General features: G+C 43.9%; 1 protein-coding gene and 1 long non-coding RNA gene across 4 annotated transcripts in view; one reads left to right on the top strand and one right to left on the bottom strand.

The window, feature by feature from the left end:
- Window positions 1-19,585, bottom strand: part of crppa (CDP-L-ribitol pyrophosphorylase A) — a 48,159-nt gene extending 28,574 nt beyond the window's left edge. For all 3 annotated transcript variants that reach the window (XR_910336.4, XM_004078409.5, XM_078933646.1), the window contains exons 1-9: window positions 19,183-19,585; window positions 18,347-18,617; window positions 16,720-16,869; window positions 9,929-10,033; window positions 8,711-8,756; window positions 5,880-5,977; window positions 3,126-3,203; window positions 2,950-3,042; window positions 179-310 (exon numbers count right to left, since the gene is read on the bottom strand). Coding sequence is in view for 2 of the 3 variants with exons in the window: in XM_004078409.5 (XP_004078457.1) it covers window positions 179-310; window positions 2,950-3,042; window positions 3,126-3,203; window positions 5,880-5,977; window positions 8,711-8,756; window positions 9,929-10,033; window positions 16,720-16,869; window positions 18,347-18,617; window positions 19,183-19,433 (1,224 nt within the window). In the remaining variant the exon portion in view is untranslated. The remainder of the gene's footprint in view (window positions 1-178; window positions 311-2,949; window positions 3,043-3,125; window positions 3,204-5,879; window positions 5,978-8,710; window positions 8,757-9,928; window positions 10,034-16,719; window positions 16,870-18,346; window positions 18,618-19,182) is intronic.
- LOC144984626 (uncharacterized) overlaps window positions 1-21,025 on the top strand; it is a 160,625-nt gene that overhangs the window by 91,122 nt on the left and 48,478 nt on the right. The gene's annotated exons all lie outside the window — the stretch shown is intronic.

Here is a 21,025-nt window from a genome sequence, read left to right on the forward strand (position 1 = left end):
TAAAAGACAGCAACATGGCCTGCAGCGATGCTAGTTATGGGAACAAGACCCTTAAAGAACATTTCCCATCTTGTTTTGTTTAGCTTCTCTTTAATTTACATTCCTTGGGAACTCTGAGCCCTATTTGGAGAGAAAAAAAGACAAAAGAGAAGAGGTGAGGAAAAGACAAAGGCCTTACCTTGGACTGAAGAAACTGGATACCATAAAGAAGGATCTGATGGAGCTTGGCTGTTGAGGCCATGTCCAAAAGTGCAGATGTCGGTGCCGCCGTGCTGCTGTCAGACGCCTCGTCCTCGGTGAGCACGCGCATCTAAAAGACCAGCAGGACACACTTGCAAACAGCAGCTCTCTTTCTGTGGGGAACGTTTGCAAACAGAGGGTTTGTACTCTGTTGTGTTGAGAGTAAATTAAGGCCGTCTGACTGAAGATGTGATGATCGTCTCCATGGTCTTTTATCACTATCACCTCTCTGTGACTTAAGGTTTGGATCATCAGGACCAAACTGTTGGTCTGCCGTGATCCATGCGTGATGAACGTCATTCATAACTGCTCCGTTGGTGTGCGCAGATGTCCGTCGAGGATTTCTTTACGTGAATTTGTTTTTTAAGAATCTTCGGCCGGTTGAGAATTATGCCGTTTATGCATATTTTACTTAGTTTATACGCAATTATTACGTAAATTGTACACAATTGTGCGTGATTTTTCTGAGATGCATAAACAAGTTGGTGGCTTTCCAAGACCGTTCCACGCATGTCTGACAGACCTTTCACACATTTATCACCGATGTGTAACTTGTGTAGCCCACATATCACGTTAAAATGACATAATCGGTGCACAAATTTGGGGCCAGATTTGGCTTTTATGTTGATTTACGTGTTCTTTGCGCGGTTTGTTCGTATTCTTTCATGGTTTCAACGTGGTTCATTTGTGATACATCTGTGATAAATTTCACACACAGATCATAACCTCTCACTTTTTTCATGTTTATTCACGTATGACAAGTGTTCATCCTTGCAATATGGGTAAATGTACGCGGTGGCTGTGGAACAAACCAGGGGTTTAAGTCCAGGGGTTTGTCCTCCTGTACGACCCGGACAACCCAAAAACCCAACCCCTGGTTGGGTTTTTGGGTTGTCCGGGTCGTAGAGGAGTGGCCACATTTTAAGACTCTACGACCACTTCAAGGGACGCCATGAAAATGGGAATGTACCATTGTTGTGTGTGTGGTAAATGTATTGTGAAGTATTCGTGAGGATAATGGAAGTGACACATACTTGTGAGGTACGGGTGATGCTGTCATTCACTTTAGTCGTTAGTGAGACGTGAGTATTGGCTCCTTACTAACCTCATACAAATACGTGCACGTGATTCGTAAGTGCTCGTAGGACGCCTGTAGGATGTCCACACAAACTACACTCAGAGCGTCTAATTTCTAACAGTCAGGCCGCACGTCAAGAGCGCACACTCATCAGTCAACAATCTACGATCTTGATATTTTCAGAATGTCACCTGCGTGCCCTGTACGGATTTGACACCCCCCCCCCCAAAAAAAAAAAAAAAAGAAAAACACTCCATATCAACCGTAAGTGCAGTTGTGACTTAGGCTTGAGTTGAAACAGTCCTGCAATACTCAAAAACTGTATTTGGGCTCAAATGTGTCTGGGGTGCACGTTCATGTCATGTAAGAGCTGAGCAACATTTTGACAGGAAGAGTCTCAGATTGAATCACTTGAAGGCTTTTCTTGTTCTTCTTGGTTTAGGTCATCAGACCCCACATACCTGCTTTGCACTTTCTACACAAAACAAAATAACAGAGTAGTTTGAAATAGGTTGGAGACAAAGTAAAAAGTGTCAAGACTCTCTATCAGTCAATAAAAACATCTGCATGGACATCTGCAGGGTTCTTGACATCCTTGACTCACACAGACAACTAAGGCAGGCGGTCAAGTTCTGACTGACCAAAGATGGAATTGATAAAAAATAACAACTATGGCAAAACAGTTTAAGGTCAAAAATGCACCTATGAACAATCTTCATAAACATTTCAGGTTTTATCAAGAAAAATCGGTTTAGCTCGTGCTGGTTTGCGGCGCCTTCCGTCCGTGAAACCCGGGTTCGACTCCGGGCTGCTCCCTGTTCCCTTCTCTACCTCTGCCGGTTCCAAGCCCGGCTTGAGAAGGTTGCGTCAGGAAGGGCATCCGGCGTAAAACATTGCCAAAATTTACCATGCGACTTGTTCGCTGTGGCGACCCCTGATGGGAGAAGCCGAAAGTGGAAGAAGTTTTATCAAGAAAAATAACTTCCCTAAACCTTTTCAATTGTTCTTTGTTTATGCTGAGTGTGCAACAGGACAGCTGGGTATTTCTCAACATTTTTGATTCTTAGTTGAAACTCTCTTCTTCTGTCATATCTAAGGTCTCCGTCACACATCGGTGTTTGGAGCAGCAGCAGCAGTAAGCCAGGCTGAGCTGCACGACTCCCCTGGGATGGATACAGTTTCCTGGCAGCTATAAAGCGAGCGGAGGTCGGCTGCAGGTGACGCTTTTACGAGCAGAGAAAAGAACCAAACACTCCGTCTTACAGTTGCAGGTCTCCATCCATGCACACTTAAGGAAATACTGGGAGGTATACTTTCAATGCATAATACCTGAAGAGAACTTTCCTTTTTTAAAGTAGACATAGTAAAACGTCAAAGCAGCATATTCGATTTATGTGAAATGATTTCCTGGGAAGATTCATTATTCCTATATGGGATTCATAGAACGTTTCGCTGTAGGGCACCAGAGTTTTGGTTGTCTGCAGGTTTCTTTACGACTCGTTATAAATATTTAAGAAGGAAATTTCCTTAACAAGGATCAGGTTTGGAGTTCCGCTTGACTTTGAATTCTATTGGTCTAACTAGATGTTTGAGTCAATGGCTGAGTGTCCGTCATCGGGGTGCAAACTCACCCAAATGATGACCAGCGGGTGAAGAGCAGCTGGATTAGCTTCCTCTAACGCTTTGATTAAAGCCTCCACTTCAGACAAACAATGACCATTTATCTGGAGACAAACAACAGCCAATACCATCAATGCACGTCTGCTTCCTTCACGTCTCTCAAATTTGTGCCAACATGGAAACTTACAGAAACCTGGATGAAGTTGGACTCCTTCAGCAGGTACCTGGAGTTTTCTGCCGTCACATCTGGGATGGGGTCCAGCCCCTGGAACAGACACCATTTACATTTGGAGGTGAAGTGTGATTGATAACTGGTGAGGCAGGTGCTGCCGTCCCACGGTCTTAATGTGACTGAGGTCAAGTTGCAGCGCTGGAAGACCAGGAGCCTGGTTTCTGTTTCAGCCACTTCTTGGGTTGTTCATTGAGAAAGCACACCTGCTCTCCTGCCATCAATCACTTTCTGATTTATTACATTCCAAAACTGCTGTGGCTGATTGACTAATTAACACAAATGACAACGAAGCACCATTGGCTCCACTTTATTAGTTCACTGCTGATGTTGGGTTTCTGGTTTTGTCAGGAGACGCTGGGGTGGAGGCTTGTTTAAGCAGGAAAGAAAACGCTAAACTTTTGAGGAGAATAAACAACATAAACCGTTCTTCACCAGTTTACAAAGTTCTCATTCACTTCTGTTTTCTATTCACAATATATGCTTCATATTTCAGTCAGGAACTTAAACCTAAAATATATCTAAAGGTGGTACACTAACCTTTAAAGTGAAATCCACTAGAAAATGTTTGGGCTGATAAATAGGAAAATGTTCCGACATTATTTGCTGAAAATGAAAAATGTTTCAGCAGATTAAAGGGATTTAAAAAAAAGAACTTGACAAATGATCCTGAACTTTTACTTTTTTCTGAACGTATACATCAAGATAAGAGGATTAATGACGATAGGGAAGAGGAGGAGGAGGAGGAGGAGGAGCTTTGGCTAGTCTTTCTAAGATGAACTCTGTGTGCTTTTTTCCCATTCAAACATCTATTTACTTGAACTCATTTAAACCAAACAGAGAATAATTTATGTTTTTTAATTAAACAGGATATTAAAATCAAATATAAAGGCATTTATGATCAAAGAGTTACCACAAACATTTTTATCTGTGATTGGGAATCACAGGCTGCAGACAAACTCTGTGACCTTTTTCATATTTGCCAATAAACAGAGAGATATGATCACTGGCAACGTTTGGGGTCCTGAGAATCAAAGTAAAAATGACAGAAATAACACAACTTTAAAATTCATTTTGACACTATAAGCTTTAACAACTAGAATAGGTATTCCAGGCAGAGTATGACGTAACCTCGCTCCCCATATCTGGCTGATCTTCTCCATTCCTATCATGGGGGGCGAAGCCTAAAGCCATTTAATCCATTAAAATTCAAACTTAAAACTTACTTCTTTAGGACACTGCGCCCAGTTTAACAGTCAATGAACTGATAACTTTAGTCTGCAGCTTTTTCTTTTTGTTATCGTATACAGTAATATGTACTTTGAGGTTTAGAACATGATTTCTGACTACAGTCCCGTTTACCATTACTGTACCAAAGTCATTGTAGGGTTTAGCCAGCACTGCACTGGGACTGGGACTGGACGGATGGAAGGATGAATGATTGGATGGATGAATGGATTGATAGAAAGTTGCATACAAGAATAAATAGATGGATAAATAAATGGACGAGTGGTTGGCAGTAGTCCACATCATGACTCTTCCACCACCATGCTTGCACATGTACTTGTTGTGCTTATTTGCTCTTTAGTTTTGTCCGACTTAAAGCTTTAATTAGCGTTTATTGTGAGACGTCTCAAAACTTCATTTTTTTTCAATCTGATCTTTTAAAGCAGTCCATCCAAACAATCATCTGTCACCCTATAGAAACAACCATCGAATCAGAGGAAGCTGCTAAGATGAGATTCTTGGTGCATTCAGGTCAGGAAATACGTCTCCTATCTCTAAATTTTAATAGATTGTGATTCATGTTTTTATGTTTTGTTTTCTTATGGCTCTGCCCAGAATCCTTTACATTAAGCTCCACTGAGCAGCATTTAACATAACAGCAAAAGAAAGCACATCTGGTAAAAAAGGAGATTTGGTTAAAAGACCGCGCCCCCCCCCTGCTGCGGTTCATGTCCGGCTGGAGCAGCGAGTCCCATAAATTCATTTCGATATGCTCTTCTGTCAAGATGCAATGGCATTTATCACATTAGAATTCTCTGTTTTTGCATTTGGACGGAGACATTTCAAACTTTTCAGAGTGAAATAAAACAGAATGCAGATGCGTCTGTTCATCTCCACCTCGCTGTCGGCAGCCTGAGGTCTTTGCATGTGAACCCATTAGCTGTCACACCTTTCTAACCAACGTTTCTCCAGAAGGTCCAGCTGTGTGGAGCAACAATGGAAAAACGCGGCTGCTTCTGAACAGTATTCAACCCCAACCTTCTTCAAAGGAAGTCTGAGAACTCTTGATGAGAGGAAACCCAACAGTTGCAGAGCGCTTTATGCCGTCACATTTACAACAATCCTGCAGAGTAAATGGAGTAAATGGAAATCAGATGCACCGAAACAGCAATGACGGGTGTCTGGAGGGAAAGCTGGGAACTTGGAGATAGTAGAGGTTAACGGCGGTGAAGTAGGAGGGAGATGAAGAGAAAAAACTCACTACAAGTCCTCCATAACACCCCATTATCAAGGCAGACTCCAACGGTTGGTATTTGACCGTCCTCTGCTCTGATGTGGATAGACGAGGAGGGAAAGTTTGGACACCATGAGGTCTGCCGCAGGAGCAGATTCCTCACCGGGCCACCCATGCGGAGCTCACAGACTGAAGTACGTGAAGACAGACCAGGGAGACAAAAGGAGAACTGTGGACGTTTGGTAACACACCATATGCAGAGCTCCAGCCGCCTTCTGGAAGGCCTCGGCCAGCGCCGCCGCCGCCGTCCGCCCTCCGGTGATCATGCAGGCGGACTCAGACAGAGACTCTGAGGAGAGACGAAGCAGATCTTCTGTACTGCCATGCAAAACAAAATGACTCAAACATGAAAAAACATTTTTTTAAAAAGACAAGATTGTGTTTAGAATCAAAGAATAATCAGGAAAAAGTAAAGGTGCAGCGTTCCGCCGATTTGAACGCCTTACCTCCCCCCAGCTACTAACAGAAAGGTCACCCGCTGGGTGAAAGGAGAGGATGTCTGCTGTAAACTGCATTTCTAAAGATGAAGCACCCAGAAGACCGATGGGGGGTCAGGCTGATGATTCAACATGATGCTGAGCACCAGAAGCAGGAGAGGAAGGAGAACACAGTTCAGACCTAAACTGAAAACCAGCAGGTCGTAGTGTGTGTTGATATCCTACGCATCACGTGTGTGCAGCATTGGAACGTGGTCAGTAAGAAGCCAGAGCTCACACCTTACACCTCACTAGGCACTAGAGCGTGGCGTCAGGACGCCGTGCGACAGCATCAGAAGTGCGTGGAGCTTCCATTAGCCCTACGAATACTTCATGACACACTTCCCACACACACCACAATGGTGCGCTCTATTTTCATGACGTCCCTTGAGGTGACACAGCTGCCCCTAAGATGCAACTGCTCCTTTCTACCACCCTCCACGGACCGCACCTGCTCGGGTCAAACGCCGCACCGGTGCACGTGACCACACCAGTGTTGTGTTACGCTGTGGCTGTTCTAGACATCCAGTTTTCAGATTCTATAAATACTATGAATGTGTATATAAAACAGTGGAGTTCTATGAAAGGTCCATGTTATCTATGACCTCACGGAATACTACACTGTTATTTTCACATCCAAACGGCGAGCTCTGGCTTTTTGCTTTAGCTGTGCACGCTCCCACTGAGGAAGGACATCTGTTCCTACAAGCAGAGACACGCAGCAGAACTTCGGGAGCTGCCGGCAGATGTCAGCCCTGCATGAGAGCTTTAGGTTTACAGGGCGTGTCTTCGTGGACAGACGAACGACCGACAAAGGGACAGGTTGTTAGCCTGTTTGAGAAGAGCTGATGTGTTCCAAGATATCAACGGTGAACTGACTTCCACTCATCTCACCGTGTTTGGAAACTGTTCACAAATCCATTCAGTGACTTTTGTGTTGTTGTTTTTTTCAAAACCCTGGAAAGTGTTTGGAAAATTCTTCCCAAACTTCTTGGGATTTAACGTTGCAGCTCAAAACGACGTTGGTCGTCATGGAAACACAAGGTTTTCAATTGTTTTAAAGTGTTTCTGTAACACGTTTAGTATAACGGGAAACATTTGGTGATTTTTCATCTGAGAACGGCTCCCCATTGATGAACTGCTTCACCCTCTGATACCAAACGAATGAAGAAATCTCTGGGAAAGCTTCATGTGAACCGCAGCAGTTTGCTTTGGCTAAACCAGGTGATCCCAAAGAACCACATTTTGTTTGATCTTTCACTGCAGCGGAAAAGGAAAAGGAAGCAGCCGCACACCTTTCTCTACCTTTATTAGAAAAGATCCAAGGCAAACAGCACAGCGAGTCTGGGTAAACACCATTTTTCTCTGGGCAGAAACCTGCACAGATCAGGGCTTTGTGGAGCCTGAATGGCAGGCCTTAAGCTGCAGAAAAGATGCTTCAGTCCTTCCTCAATTATGTCCTTTAGCATAAAAAGAAGTGGTGTTTTCTTTGTAGAAGAAGTGAGTTGTGCTTGTGCTGCTCAGAGGCCGACACCCCAACCAACAGGAGGACAGGGCGCCGACGCCTTCTGGGTTCCCTTCTTTAGCTCTTTATAGTCATTTCTCTTGTGTTTGTGTCTTTTATTATGAGGGGATAATTCTATTATTTTATTGCATATGCAGGACTTGGTGTTTACAGCACCTTAAGCTGTTCTCTTGTCATGAAAGGTGCTCTAGAAACAAAGTAATTTGATTTTGATCCATGCGGCTGATAAAGCAAAGCTGGGCTTCAGAGGAAGACAGCCTTCAGCAGGACAGGGGGAGTTGGACCAGCAAATCAAAGCAGCAAGACATTCCTTCCAGAGATAAAACTCTACAAGACACAGCAAGTTAAGCAATAAACTTAACCAAAGACGCAATTGAAAAGAAAAAAAGGGAACAAAGTTGGATGTAAATAACATTAAAACTGCAGACAAACTGGAAGACAGAAGAATGAGAAATGCCAAAACCTAACGATCGTGTCATCGCAGACCTCCAACATCTCGCTTAGGAGACGGCCGCTAACGAATCAGGCGGAGCGTTCAAAGGCGGAGCCTGAAGCACCCCGCCGGCCATTCCTCAAACTGACAGAACTTCCTTCCACATCCTTCCTGAAATCACACAATGACTTCATTCACTCTGGAAGTGACGGCTGTGCTCCTCCTGTCACCGTCAAACAGGTACATGTTGGTCCAGGTGGTGAAATGTGGGGCTGTGTTTATTTCCACTGCTCCGCTGGTGGTGGTGTCCCTTGTCCTGACTTGCCCCCCCCCCAGACTGCTGTCTCCCGCCCTGTTCATTTGAAGGTAAACAAGCCCACAAAGGAATTTCTCAGCGAAAGCCTCGCTTCAATGTCGCCCTTTTACTCCCCACAAAGAGGACGAAACCTCGCCTGTTCTGCCCGTCTGTTGGCGTTTAAGCCGTCTGAGAACGCGCACTTTTAAACTTTAAAGACGGGAAAAAATATAACTTTGTACAAAGCATGTGGAAAACAGTGCAAATGCAGGTGTATAAGGACTGTGACTCACCTTTGAGGACGGACTCCGCAGCAGCTAAATCCTTTTTGTAGGTCACCTGGGGGTCAAATCAGAGCTTTATTCTTTTTCAGGGAGGCGCGTGCTTCAGCTCGTTCTTACGTCATTTTAATTTAGTGTTCCCTGGCTATAACATGACTCTCCTGTAACAGTCCTGTGGGTTCGTACATATTTATTAGTGCATTTTCTAGCCAATCAGGAGACTCCGTCCTGATCGGCTTCATAAATCTTCAATTGCCAGAGATCTTTTTTTCGTTCAATAACACTGGACTCATTTTTTATGAAGGTCTGAACTTAATTTAACCGAGAGAAAAGTGGATAAAGTGAGTAGGGAGGAGATTAAAGGGCCTTCATAACGCAAAATCTATTTTTTGAGCTTTTAGGTATTTTAAAATGTTCATTCCACACGAAAAGAAACCTTTGTGTGTGACATCACAAAGTGAGGAACCGCCCCTTCCAGGAAGAGTCTGCGCTGCCAGCCCCGCCCCCCAGGCTAACACCCACCTTCTCCATGGAGCTAGCGGTGATCCGCTAAACGCTTTCGTTTTATATGCATGACGTGATGAAATGGGCGGCACCCACAGACAGCAAGAGGCGGAGCCTCAGCGTTCGAGTAGTCTTACTTCTGGGTAGGAAAATGAATTTAAAAAATTGCATTTAAAAAATGCAGATAATACAGTTTTTTTTTTAAATTTGTGGATACTTTACTGCGTCGTTTTTTTGTTTCTTTTAGGTGTTGGAACTAATTATTACTTTTATTTTTCCTCTGTAGGTATTTTTATATTTTCATTTAGTTTCATATTCTCGTAATTGCAATATTTCTGAAGAAATTAAGATCTTTTGTAGCAGAAGCATCCTTTGGTTTTGCTGTTCTTTGTGCCAACAGAGTTTACAAACCAATGCAGCTGTAGCTGCTTCTATGAAGAGTGTTTATAAAGGAGAATACATGTTTTATTTGTCATTTTCTGGACCTGATCTTCTAGAAACCAGAAACAGAGCTCAGGAAAGACCTGGGGTGATCATATCTGAGGATGTATGGATTTGATGGTGGGAATGAAGCTGCAGTTTTTCATGCTTTCCTTGAATTTCCCAGCATGAGTGCAACCATTCATGGTTGACTCCCCAGATGTCCTTCTGTGTGTGTGATAAATGAGTGGCAGGTGTACAGATGGATCAGCCAGGAGATCGATTCCCAAACGCCGATGAGCTCACCTTCCACAGCGTTGGCGGCCCCTCGATGAGCTTTGCGTTGGTGCCACAGTACTGCAGAGCCAGATGGAGACACTCGGTGCCGAACTCAAAGTCGGCCTCGGTGCACTGCGGGGAGGGGGGGGTGAAAAGAAGAGGCCGCTCTGGGTGTGTGTTGACTACAATGGACTCTCATTACAGTAACTGAAATCCTACTAATCCCATTATTGAAGCCCTAAGAACACAAATCCCAAATGACAGACGCGAACAGCGGTGGGCAAACTACAGCCCAGAGGCCCCTAAAGCTATTTTATCTGGCCCGCCAAATTAAATAAATGATATTGACAGTTGTATTTCTCATTTTATTTTCCCTGTATTTCTTGTGTCTCCCCATAGATGACGTTCTACAGAAACACTCACCTTTGCTTAGATGCAGAAAGCTGCTCTGCATTCATGTGGTGTCGGCAGATTTGTTGTTTTTCCGATGCTCATGCGCGTTTTCCCGAGTCAGACGGTCATTTTTCCCATCATTCCATCAGCACATAAACGCAGCATTAAGTTTGCATTGTTTCCCTGAGGGACATTAACCCATAGGAAACAATTGGCACCAAAATGAGAACAAGAGTTTAAGTTTTCAATTAAAACTTCAAAATGTTCCATTTTAAAAAATAAGCATTATTTTCTTTAAATCAACATTAAAGCATGTTTTCATGCAAATCCAATATTAATTCTGTCTCTTATGAGGTAGATTAGCAAATCACATATTTGTTCCTGGTTTGGCCCTTTTCTAGTCAGAATGTTTGCCCACCCCTGGACTGGAACGACGCTGGATTTTCTAAATGGCTTTGTTGGTTTCAGGACATCTACAGTCCGGCAGGACGTTTGTCTTGTCCTCCTAAAACACTTCAAGATGCATCTAAAGAAATATCGAAACCTAATAAATGCATCAAGCTTCCAACAACAAACCCTCATTTTGGAAAATGATTGATTAACGGTAAAAAGAAAATCACCAGAAAGAAAATATGAACTCAGTTTCAGTTGGTGGTTTAGTGTTCGTCCCTAAACGGGTGGATCCGGGATGTCTGCAGGTAAACGATGTTCAGAGCCACGCAGGTGACTGTTTAGCTGCAGGTTTTTACTACGATCTGAAGGGAATGTGAACATTTCTTCTCTGAGCTTTGATAAAAGTCCTGCTGAGCAGCAGAGGTTCAGAACACTCCACTGCCATCACCACACCTTTCAGCACATACTGTTTTCTTTGGCCGATAAGACTTAATTTTAAAAATGGATTAATCTGCGCTTTTCCAGACGCTCAAAGCCCAATTACCAAACAACGTGTCCATTATTCATTCATACTTGGTGATGGTGGAGGCGTTGCTGCCAGTTCCCTGGGAACATTCATGCTGGTAGGCAGTAGCATTAAGGGTCTTGCCCAAGGGCCCTCACTGGGTGGTGTTAACTGCTCACCATTTGCATGCTTATTCATTGCCCCCCCCCCGGGAGTCAAACCCTGGTTTCCTGCATGTCAGTCCTTCACCTCACCAACCGAGCTACCCAGCCGAGCTACAGCCGAGTTGGACTCCTATCTTTCTGTATTAAGATTAGTTCCATCAGATACATAAGATTCTTTCTTCTTTGTTTTTACAAGGACAGGTTTCATCTGCTGTCTATGTGTATTTGTTAAATCCATGTTCAAATCGTTAGGATGCAGATGGTGGTAACTACAGAGAGCAGTAAACCCTGAATCTCCTGGTTTGTGAAAGTATCTGCGGCTGCGGCACAATGAGCCTTTTTTAACGTTTGTCAGCAGTGATAATGCTGGTGCAACTTAAGAAATGGCGTTTATGACAACCCGGGATTACAATACAGTGCTCCCTTGATATATTGCAGAAATCTTTGATGGTCATCAGATCTTGGATTTCATTCCATCATCCTGGACTTTTTTTTCTGTGAAAGTTTGAACTTTGAGAGTTTTAACAAGAAGATAGAAGAGACCTGAAAATCTTCATGTCTGTCTGAGAGAAGTGGATAAAGTGGGCAGTGAGAATTATTGTAAAAAAAATGAAGAGAAATTTTGTCTATCAAGGATTATTTGTAGAGCTTATTTTTGCGATGAATGAGGGAACGCCGTACATCAATATTACTTTAGGAAAATGTATATTTGAGTTCCTACAAATTGTTTGTCATTTCTGAGATGCCAAACGGACAGCGGCTTTAAGCCATACTGTGGAGTCTGAGGGTAGCCGCGGTCCAATGAACACTCTCCTCTCTGCAGAAGACGTCCGTCGAAACATGTTAGGTATGTGAAAAAACACAACCGTGTCTGATAACAAAAGAACCAAGAAGTCAAGACTTTCTGAGTATAAAGGTACAAAATAAGGTCATCGTCTTTTCCTTGGATCGCCACAGCGAATCAGTTTTCTCCATCTAACCTTGTCTCCTGCATCCTTTCCTCTAACACCAGCTACCTCCATGTCTTCATTCACTGCTTCTCCTTTTTTAACTTGTCCTGTCCAACAGCTGAGCAAACAGATGAGAGCTGAAGGCCTCTTGTGTTGGACAGATTTTACTGTTACAATAAAGGTTTGAAGTCTTTTGACACAGTAGGTGTATCTTTGAATAAACCCTTTTAGTAATTTAGACTAAACTTTATTCATATTAACTATATTTGTAACAGTTTTTTGTTGGACCAGACGGAAAATAAAAGGAGGGAAGAAGAGAGAGGCATGTTAGAGAGGGGGTGATTATAGAAAGGGGGGGGTCATAAAGCCTAATAATTACAACCCAGCCCACTAAAACACTTCAAGATGCATCTAAAGAAATATCGAAACCTAATAAATGCATCAAGCTTCCAATAATTACAACCCAGCCCACAGTTGGTCCAGGAGAGAGCAAGGCAGGGGCCTGCCACCCCTGCCCAGGGGGAGGACTGCCTCTCCTTCGACCGGCAGTAGTCCTCGTCGGTGAACACCACCGATGGCGGTTGTTGCTACCTTGGGCCTCGACTGATCTGGTATGGATCTCATAGCGTCTGATTTGCATATTTGGCTTGCAAAAATTTTACGTCAAATGCCCCCCCTGACACAACCCTCTGCATTTATCCAGGCTTGGGACTGGCACAATGAGACACTGGCTTGGACCCCCACGTGGCTACATTACAATTAAAAAATATAAAGTGGTTGGTGATAAAATCTCTAAAGTCTTGGGAAACTCCTTTTTCAATTACAGAATCTACAAGTATATGATGATGTTTAGATTCTTTTTAAAAGGAAAAGGCCTTAGGTTTGAACTAGAAAAGACAGAAACCTCCAACAGAAACAGGATTTTGCTTTCCTCGTAACATGAGCTTTAGTTTTTCTTTTAAAAACACAAAAGACCCCCCTGATGGAGGACAGTGGATCTGGCCTTTTGTCTTTTGCTCTTCTCCTTTCAATGGACGTCAAACACAAATGGGACATTTTTATGCGAGTGTGTCCTACGGTCTTTAACTGACAGATCCCTCTGACTTTCTATTCTTCCTGAAGTTGACAGAACCTCAGTTGACCGTCCCACTTTGTTCTTTTTTTAACTCGGCGGGCCTTGAAGCTGCAGCAGAAGCATGAGCTCATTTTCTGAGGAGGCCAAAGCCAACATGAGGCTCTCATAGCAGTCTGAAGATCCATGTGTGCCAGGAACAAAAATAGCTGGTACCAGCTGGAGCCACACCTTTTATTTTCCCTAAAGCTTCAAAAACCCTCTGAGGACCTCGAGGCTGTAGAAACAAAACTTAAATATTGGAAAAAAAACTTCCACATCTTTAACAAACTCACTTCGGCAAAGAAGCAGCGCATTTCAGACAAAGCGGGATAGCCTGGTGCGAGTGCATCAATCTGAGCCGAGGGAGCGACACACGCCTGAAATGGAGAAAGTCTCTTGGATAGATAGTAAATATTATACCATGGGCTAGGTGAATACTCGATTCTGATTGGCTGCTGGGTGTGCATTGAGTAAGGGTTAATGGCCGACGAAGTGTGCATTATCACTTTTTAACCCACGCCGTGGAAGCCTGAACCATCCGATGCAAAGCGGAGGCGTGTACTTCAATGGCATATAGTCAATGCCATATACTTCTATGGTGTATACTTCTATGGTGTATACTTCAATGGCGCATACTTCAATGGCGTGTACTTCAATGGCGTGTACTTCAATGGCATGTACTTCAATGTCGTATACTTCAATGGTGTATACTTCAGTGCCGTGTACTTCAATGGCGCTTACTTCAATGGCGCATACTTCAATGGCGTCTACTTCAATGGCGTATACTTCAATGGTGTATACTTCAATGCCGTGTACTTCAATGGCGTATACTTCAATGGCATGTACTTCAATGCCGTATACTTCAATGGTGTATACTTCAATGGCATGTACTTCAATGTCGTATACTTCAATGGTGTATACTTCAATGGTGTATACTTCAATGGCGCTTACTTCAATGGCGCATACTTCAATGGCGTGTACTTCAATGCCGTATACTTCAATGGTGTATACTTCAATGGCGTGTACTTCAATGGCATGTACTTCAATGTCGTATACTTCAATGGTGTACACTTCAATGCCGTGTACTTCAATGGCGCTTACTTCAATGGCGCATACTTCAATGGCGTATACTTCAATGGTGTATACTTCAATGCCGTGTACTTCAATGGCGTATACTTCAATGGCATGTACTTCAATGCCGTATACTTCAATGGTGTATACTTCAATGGCATGTACTTCAATGTCGTATACTTCAATGGTGTATACTTCAATGGTGTATACTTCAATGGTGTATACTTCAATGGCATATAGTTAATGCCATATACTTCTATGGGCGGCCGTGGTGCAGCGGTAGGGCGGTCGACCCATGATCATAAGATTGCAGGTTCGATTCCCGCCTTGCACGCCCATGAGTCGAAGTGTCCTTGGGCAAGACACTGAACCCCACCTTGCCTCTGGTGGTAGGCGGGCGCCTGTGTTTGGCAGCGGAGCCGCCATCAGTGTGTGAATGTGTGAGTGAATGTGTGTGTGACTGGGTGAATGGGTCTGTGACTGTAAAGCGCTTTGTCCTTGTAGGAAGAAAGGCGCTATACAAGTATACGCCATTTTACCATTTATGGTGTATACTTCAATGGCGCATACTTCAATGGCGTGTACTTCAATGGCGTGTACTTCAATGGCGTGTACTTCAATGTCGTATACTTCAATGGTGTATACTTCAGTGCCGTGTACTTCAATGGCGCTTACTTCAATGGCGCATACTTCAATGGCGTCTACTTCAATGGTGTATACTTCAATGGTGTATACTTCAATGACATACTTTAATGGCATGTACTTCAATGCCGTATACTTCAATGGTGTATACTTCAATGGCGTGTACTTCAATGGCATGTACTTCAATGTCGTATACTTCAATGGTGTACACTTCAATGCTGTGTACTTCAATGGCGCTTACTTCAATGGCGTATACTTCAATGGCGTATACTTCAATGCCGTGTACTTCAATGGCGTGTACTTCAATGGCATGTACTTCAATGCCGTATACTTCAATGGTGTATACTTCAATGGCATGTACTTCAATGTCGTATACTTCAATGGTGTATACTTCAATGGTGTATACTTCAATGGCGCATACTTCAATGGCGTATACTTCAATGGTGTATACTTCAATGGTGTATACTTCAATGGCGTATACTTCAATGGCGCATACTTCAATGGCGCATACTTCAATGGTGTATACTTCAATGGTGTATACTTCAATGGTGTATACTTCAATGGTGTATACTTCAATGGTGTATACTTCAATGGCGTATACTTCAATGGCGCATACTTCAATGGCGTATACTTCAATGGTGTATACTTCAATGGTGTATACTTCAATGGCGCATACTTCAATGGCGCATACTTCAATGGTGTGTACTTCAATGGCGCATACGTCAATGGCGTCTACTTCAATGGTGTATACTTCAATGGTGTATACTTCAATGGCGTATACTTCAATGGCGCATACTTCAATGGCGCATACTTCAATGGCGTATACTTCAATGGCGTATACTTCAATGGCGTATACTTCAATGGCGTATACTTCAATGGTTTATACTTCAATGCTGTGTACTTCAATGGCGTATACTTCAATGACATATACTTTAATGGCGTATATTTAAAAAGTACTTTAAGGCCCAAATCGCTTTACAGTCACATTCACACACTGGTGGCGGCTCCGCTGCTGAACACTGGCGCCAACCTTCCACCAGAGGCAAGGTGGGGTTCACTGTCTTGCCCAAGGACACTCCGACACATGGGCGGGCAAGGGGGAATCGAACCAGCAATCTCCCGATCAGAGGTCGACCGCCCTAGCCAAGCACCACGGCCACACCATCAGACACAAGACGTCTTCAAATGATAGAAAACCAAGTCCAGGTGACCTGTTAAAACCCTTTTCTGCCGGCCGAGTCAGAGTCTTCACAGATTACACAGATTACATTCTATTCCTGCTGAAATGCTGAAACAGTGAGCTTCACCTCCTTCCCTTCCTGATCTGCCTCCTCTGTTCAATTCAGTCCACAGTTCTGCAGCTCCTCTAAAGCAAATGTGAGCCATCCTGGGTCCAAACACTTCATAAATTCTGTCACTCCACAGCAGACCGAAGCTAAGTCTCTTTCTGTCCATCATCAATTCAGACTTTTGGTCCGGATCAGTTGCTATCCGTCACATGCATCACCTGTGGCTTTGGAAAACCCAGATCCCACATTCCCAGCAGCTTCCGACCGAGCCGAGGCCCCCAGGAGAGCAGGCCTTACCCTCTGGTAGGCCTGGCGAATCACATGGTGGGTGAACCCCTGAGGCATCTCACTGGCTCTGTACTTGGCTCGCTCCAGAGAATGATCCAGGAAGCCCTCCGATGTGGTGGCTATCACCGTGGAAACGAGAGGTCGGATAGCTCCCGCTGCCTGTGTCAAAAAACAAACGTGGAATATGAATTTGACACTTTTTTGATTATTTTTTTCACTTTAAGAGAACTTGACAAGCATCTCAGAGGAGATTTGTTTAAAGAAAATTCCTATCTTAAGGGTTAAATTTAAACATTTTAAATTACAAAGCTTTTTTTTAATTTGAACTCTGAAGCTCAAAATTAAACAGCAAAAAAATCAGAACAATGTGTGATCCTTGACTGATATTTAAGCAATTGCTAATAAGAAGCAACTCTGAGCCAAAGATCTGTTGGCTCCGAGTGAAGACGGACGTCCTGACATCGGCGTGGAAGCAGGACTGATAACTGATACGGTTTTGCGCCGCATGGTTGTCCTCACTCACATCAGTCATTTGGAAGCGTCCAAACAAAGATCGGTAAGATCGATTACTCCGCAAATAAAGTGCAATGTTTTGTAGTTTCCTTCAGAGTTCAGGTTTGTTGTAAAAAATAAACCCAAAACCGCAATATTAACTTTTTGTTTGAAACAAAAATATTGAACTCTAGCTGAACTCGAACCTGGGGGGTTTGCTTAAACACATTTGTCTGTACATTAAAAGCTTAAAAACAGAAAAGACTTCAGAGGCTTTCATTTTGATTTTTGGTTTTTGTCCACCGATGTGCGCAGATGTTTGTTGAGGGCCAAAGGCTCTTGAAGTGAATTCGGTTTCGAGCTGTTCAATGGTTTTGGTTGGTTAATATTATTTTATTAGTGGTTTTACGTTAAATTGTATTTTACGTAGTTTATAAGCAATCATGTAAATCTTACGCAATTGTGCATGATTTTTGTGTGATGCAAACACAAATTTGTGTCTCTCCACGTTGTGCACGTTCCATTAAAGGTCAGACTTTGACTTTATTTCATTTTTCTAGAAACAGACATCCTAGAGAGGTTAAAAAATACTGTTCAGAGAAAAAGAAAATGCATCATTCCATTAAATATTAAAAAGCTGCTAAAGTGCTAAAACTGCATAGTAACTCCAGACCATGAAACTACCACCGCCATACTTCACCTTAAAAACATGCTCTCAGTCAAAAATGTTTGACTTTAGATGCAAACGTTCCTAAAGAGTTCGTCTTTTGTTTCATGAATCCATAGAGTATTTGTTGTGAACGTTTAGTTTGTGGTAAAGTTCAGCTTTTCTCAGCGAATTAACACTTGAGTTCAGGTGTTTCCACTCCCTCCACCATCGTAATCAGATCTTTACGTAATTCATGCAATTCTATCAGATTCTGAAGGGGAGAAAAGCAGCTGTGATGCAACACTTTTACTCCAGCTGTATTCACAAAAAAACGATATGAAAATCAGCGTCAGAATTGACAGATTCCCGTTGATCGCATAAACATTCAATGATTCACAGCACGCCATAGAGCGCGTGTTCATGGGTTAAATCCCAACTCCAAAAGATCTTCAGCTCTTACAATCTGACCAAACACGAATCGCTTGTTGCACCGACCCCATGATCTTTGGCGGCCACGGCGATCTCGCGTAGAAAGCCCTCCTCCACAAACGGCCGCACAGCGTCGTGGATGATGACCACCCTGGGTCTGTCCGGCGCCGTTCCCTCCTCGTCCAGCGCCAGAACTCCGTTGCATATGGAGCGGTGACGGGTTGAGCCGCCTGACACCACTAGAACCTTATGATGTTGAAACCGCTGGATGATGTCCGCCATCAGACCCATGCTCTCTTTGGCGACCACGACCACGATGTGTTGTATCCACGACACCCTGTGAAGGAGCACAAAGGCGTCGACAGTGAGCAGCGATTGGTCCGATTCGTACTGAGTCAACGTTTCTAGGGCAACAACTCTCGCAAATCAGGAGCGGGCTTGTTGGAAGGCCACACCCCTCCCACTTGAGAGTGGGCTACACAAAATCTGTCAAATGTTTTGAATGTTGGATGTGGAGGTCAGCAGGCTCCACCTACTTTTATTGAGGCTTCTGATTGGTCGGTTTATGACTTGAATTATAGAAAAACTATTAAAAAAAGGTGGATTATCAATAAGACGTTAAGGAAATTTATCTGATCTAGAATGGTTCGTCTGACGAAAAATAAAATGATCCATACACATTCACATTTGATAAAGTGATTTTCTACATTAAAAATGGGAGTGATTTATGAGGAACTAAAACAAAAAAAGGGGGGGGGGGTTTCAAGGTGCCCACTATCAGAAAGTTTGCCCCGCGGGCCCGGTTTTCTGTGGATCCGCCCGTGAACAGAAATGTGTGTGATTTCTTGTTTTATTTTTTCGCCGGCAAAAAAGACGGTTACCGCGCTTTTTTAATCTCCTACCTCTCGAAAGCTTGGATAGTGTAGCTTATGAGCGGCCTGCCAAGCAAAGAGCAGAACTGTTTGGGTGTGTGGAGTCCGGTTCTCTCTCCGGTACCGCCGGCAGGAAGAACCACTGACACCGGGAAGTCGATGGAGGGTTCCCCCGAACAGGTGTCCCCTTTGCCGGCACGTCCGTCAAGGAAAACCCCGGGATTGGCGGGCCTGCCCGGTCCCTCACATTTGTTCCGGACATTAGGATGCAGAACCTCCATCAATTTGTGCGGGGGGGTGGGGGTGGCACACCGTACCGTTCAAAAACAGTTCACGCCGCGGTAATGGGCGGGGCTCTAGAAATCCCGCAGCTCAGAGTGCAGAACCGACAAATCAGCGCCAACAATCCCAGACCCACAAAGACGCTACTTCCGGGAGATCCTTTCAAAATAAGACATCCCAGCTGTGCATCAGAGGCTCTTTCGTCTGAAGTTAATTAAAATGTACACAAATATAGTTTAATTTTACCAAAAAAAGTAATAATGCAATATGATATTTTACTATAAGATGATAAACTGAGGAAATAGATGCAACACGGCATGTTTGATAAGTGATGGCTGACTTAGTTTTGTTTTTCTTCCTTCTTTCTAACTTGTCCAACAGCTGATCAGACAGATGAGAGCTGATGGTCCAGGTGAGAGCAAGGCAGGGGCCAGCCACCCCTGCCGAGGAGAAAGACGCCCCAGAGCGGTGGGGGTCCACAAGGAGTGTTGTTACCATGGCCCGACCAGGCTCCCCCATAGATGGAATTTGAAGAAGGCCAGCTCTCAAGAGGAAGGACCAGAACCCACACCACAGGGACACGGACACCCCCAGGCTCAGGTGTGATGTGAACCTCGGCCCCCGGTCTTACCAGAGAGAACAGGGATCCCTTTCCCCGTGTGGAGAGGGCTGGTACCCCCTACCAGGCATGGGGTAGGGGACAGATGGTCCGAGGTCCCACCTTCCTTGTATTGCATGTGTTTGTGCGTGTGTATGTGTTGGAGAGTATATTTTTTAGGGGTAAAGGAGTGCAGTTAAAATTGGCGTGTAGGGCACTGAGGGGACATCTCCTGATTACTCACAGTGATGCCCAAACACCCTCCCCACCAAGGGTCCCACATGTCTAAAGTGCAATTAAAACAGGGGGGGGGGGTGTTTCCGTACGACAACCAGGGGAGGGGGACCAGTGCCAAGTGACTCCTCCCACCAAGGTGCATCACCTTCCTAATAAGTGATTATACGAGGAAGGGGGTAAATGGGGGACAGCTGGTAGACTGTTTTCGGGTGACGAGACAACCGTCCCCCTTCCCCTGAAGCGCCAAGCCCCCAGGCCCCACACCCCTCACCCCACACAAGGAGAGAGGAGCCAAGAAAGCGCCTCCCCCCGCAGAGCAAACCCCGGCCCCCGACCCCAAGCAACACCCCTTAGCTCGAGTATTTGAGAGCAAGTTTCTTCTTCCTGTCTGAACCATCTGTTAGAAAAAGTCAAAAAAAAAAAAAAGAAAAAGTCATTCGATATTTTAATTGGAGTTTGAAATGAACAGATGGTAAATAGAAACCTTTTAAATGAACTCGGTAAACATTTCCAGCTGCATTTTGTTGATTCAAACCGGAATCAATATGATGATTATCATTTTAATTACATTTGTAATTATGACTGTCCTGAGACAAGTCCGGTCATGAATCTGGTTGTTTAGAGTTTTTTAAGGTCCATATAGCATTTGGTAGATTTTTTTTAATTTGGTTTAGTTAGATTAAATTTGACTACGATTATCCATGTAATGTAACCGTTGCTACCCAATTCAATGGCTTAAATAAAATTAAGCAGGTA

Source organism: Oryzias latipes, chromosome 16 (assembly GCF_053564925.1).
Source record: "Oryzias latipes strain Hd-rR chromosome 16, Olatipes_Hd-rR_3.1".
NCBI classification, from domain to species: Eukaryota; Metazoa; Chordata; class Actinopteri; order Beloniformes; family Adrianichthyidae; genus Oryzias; species Oryzias latipes.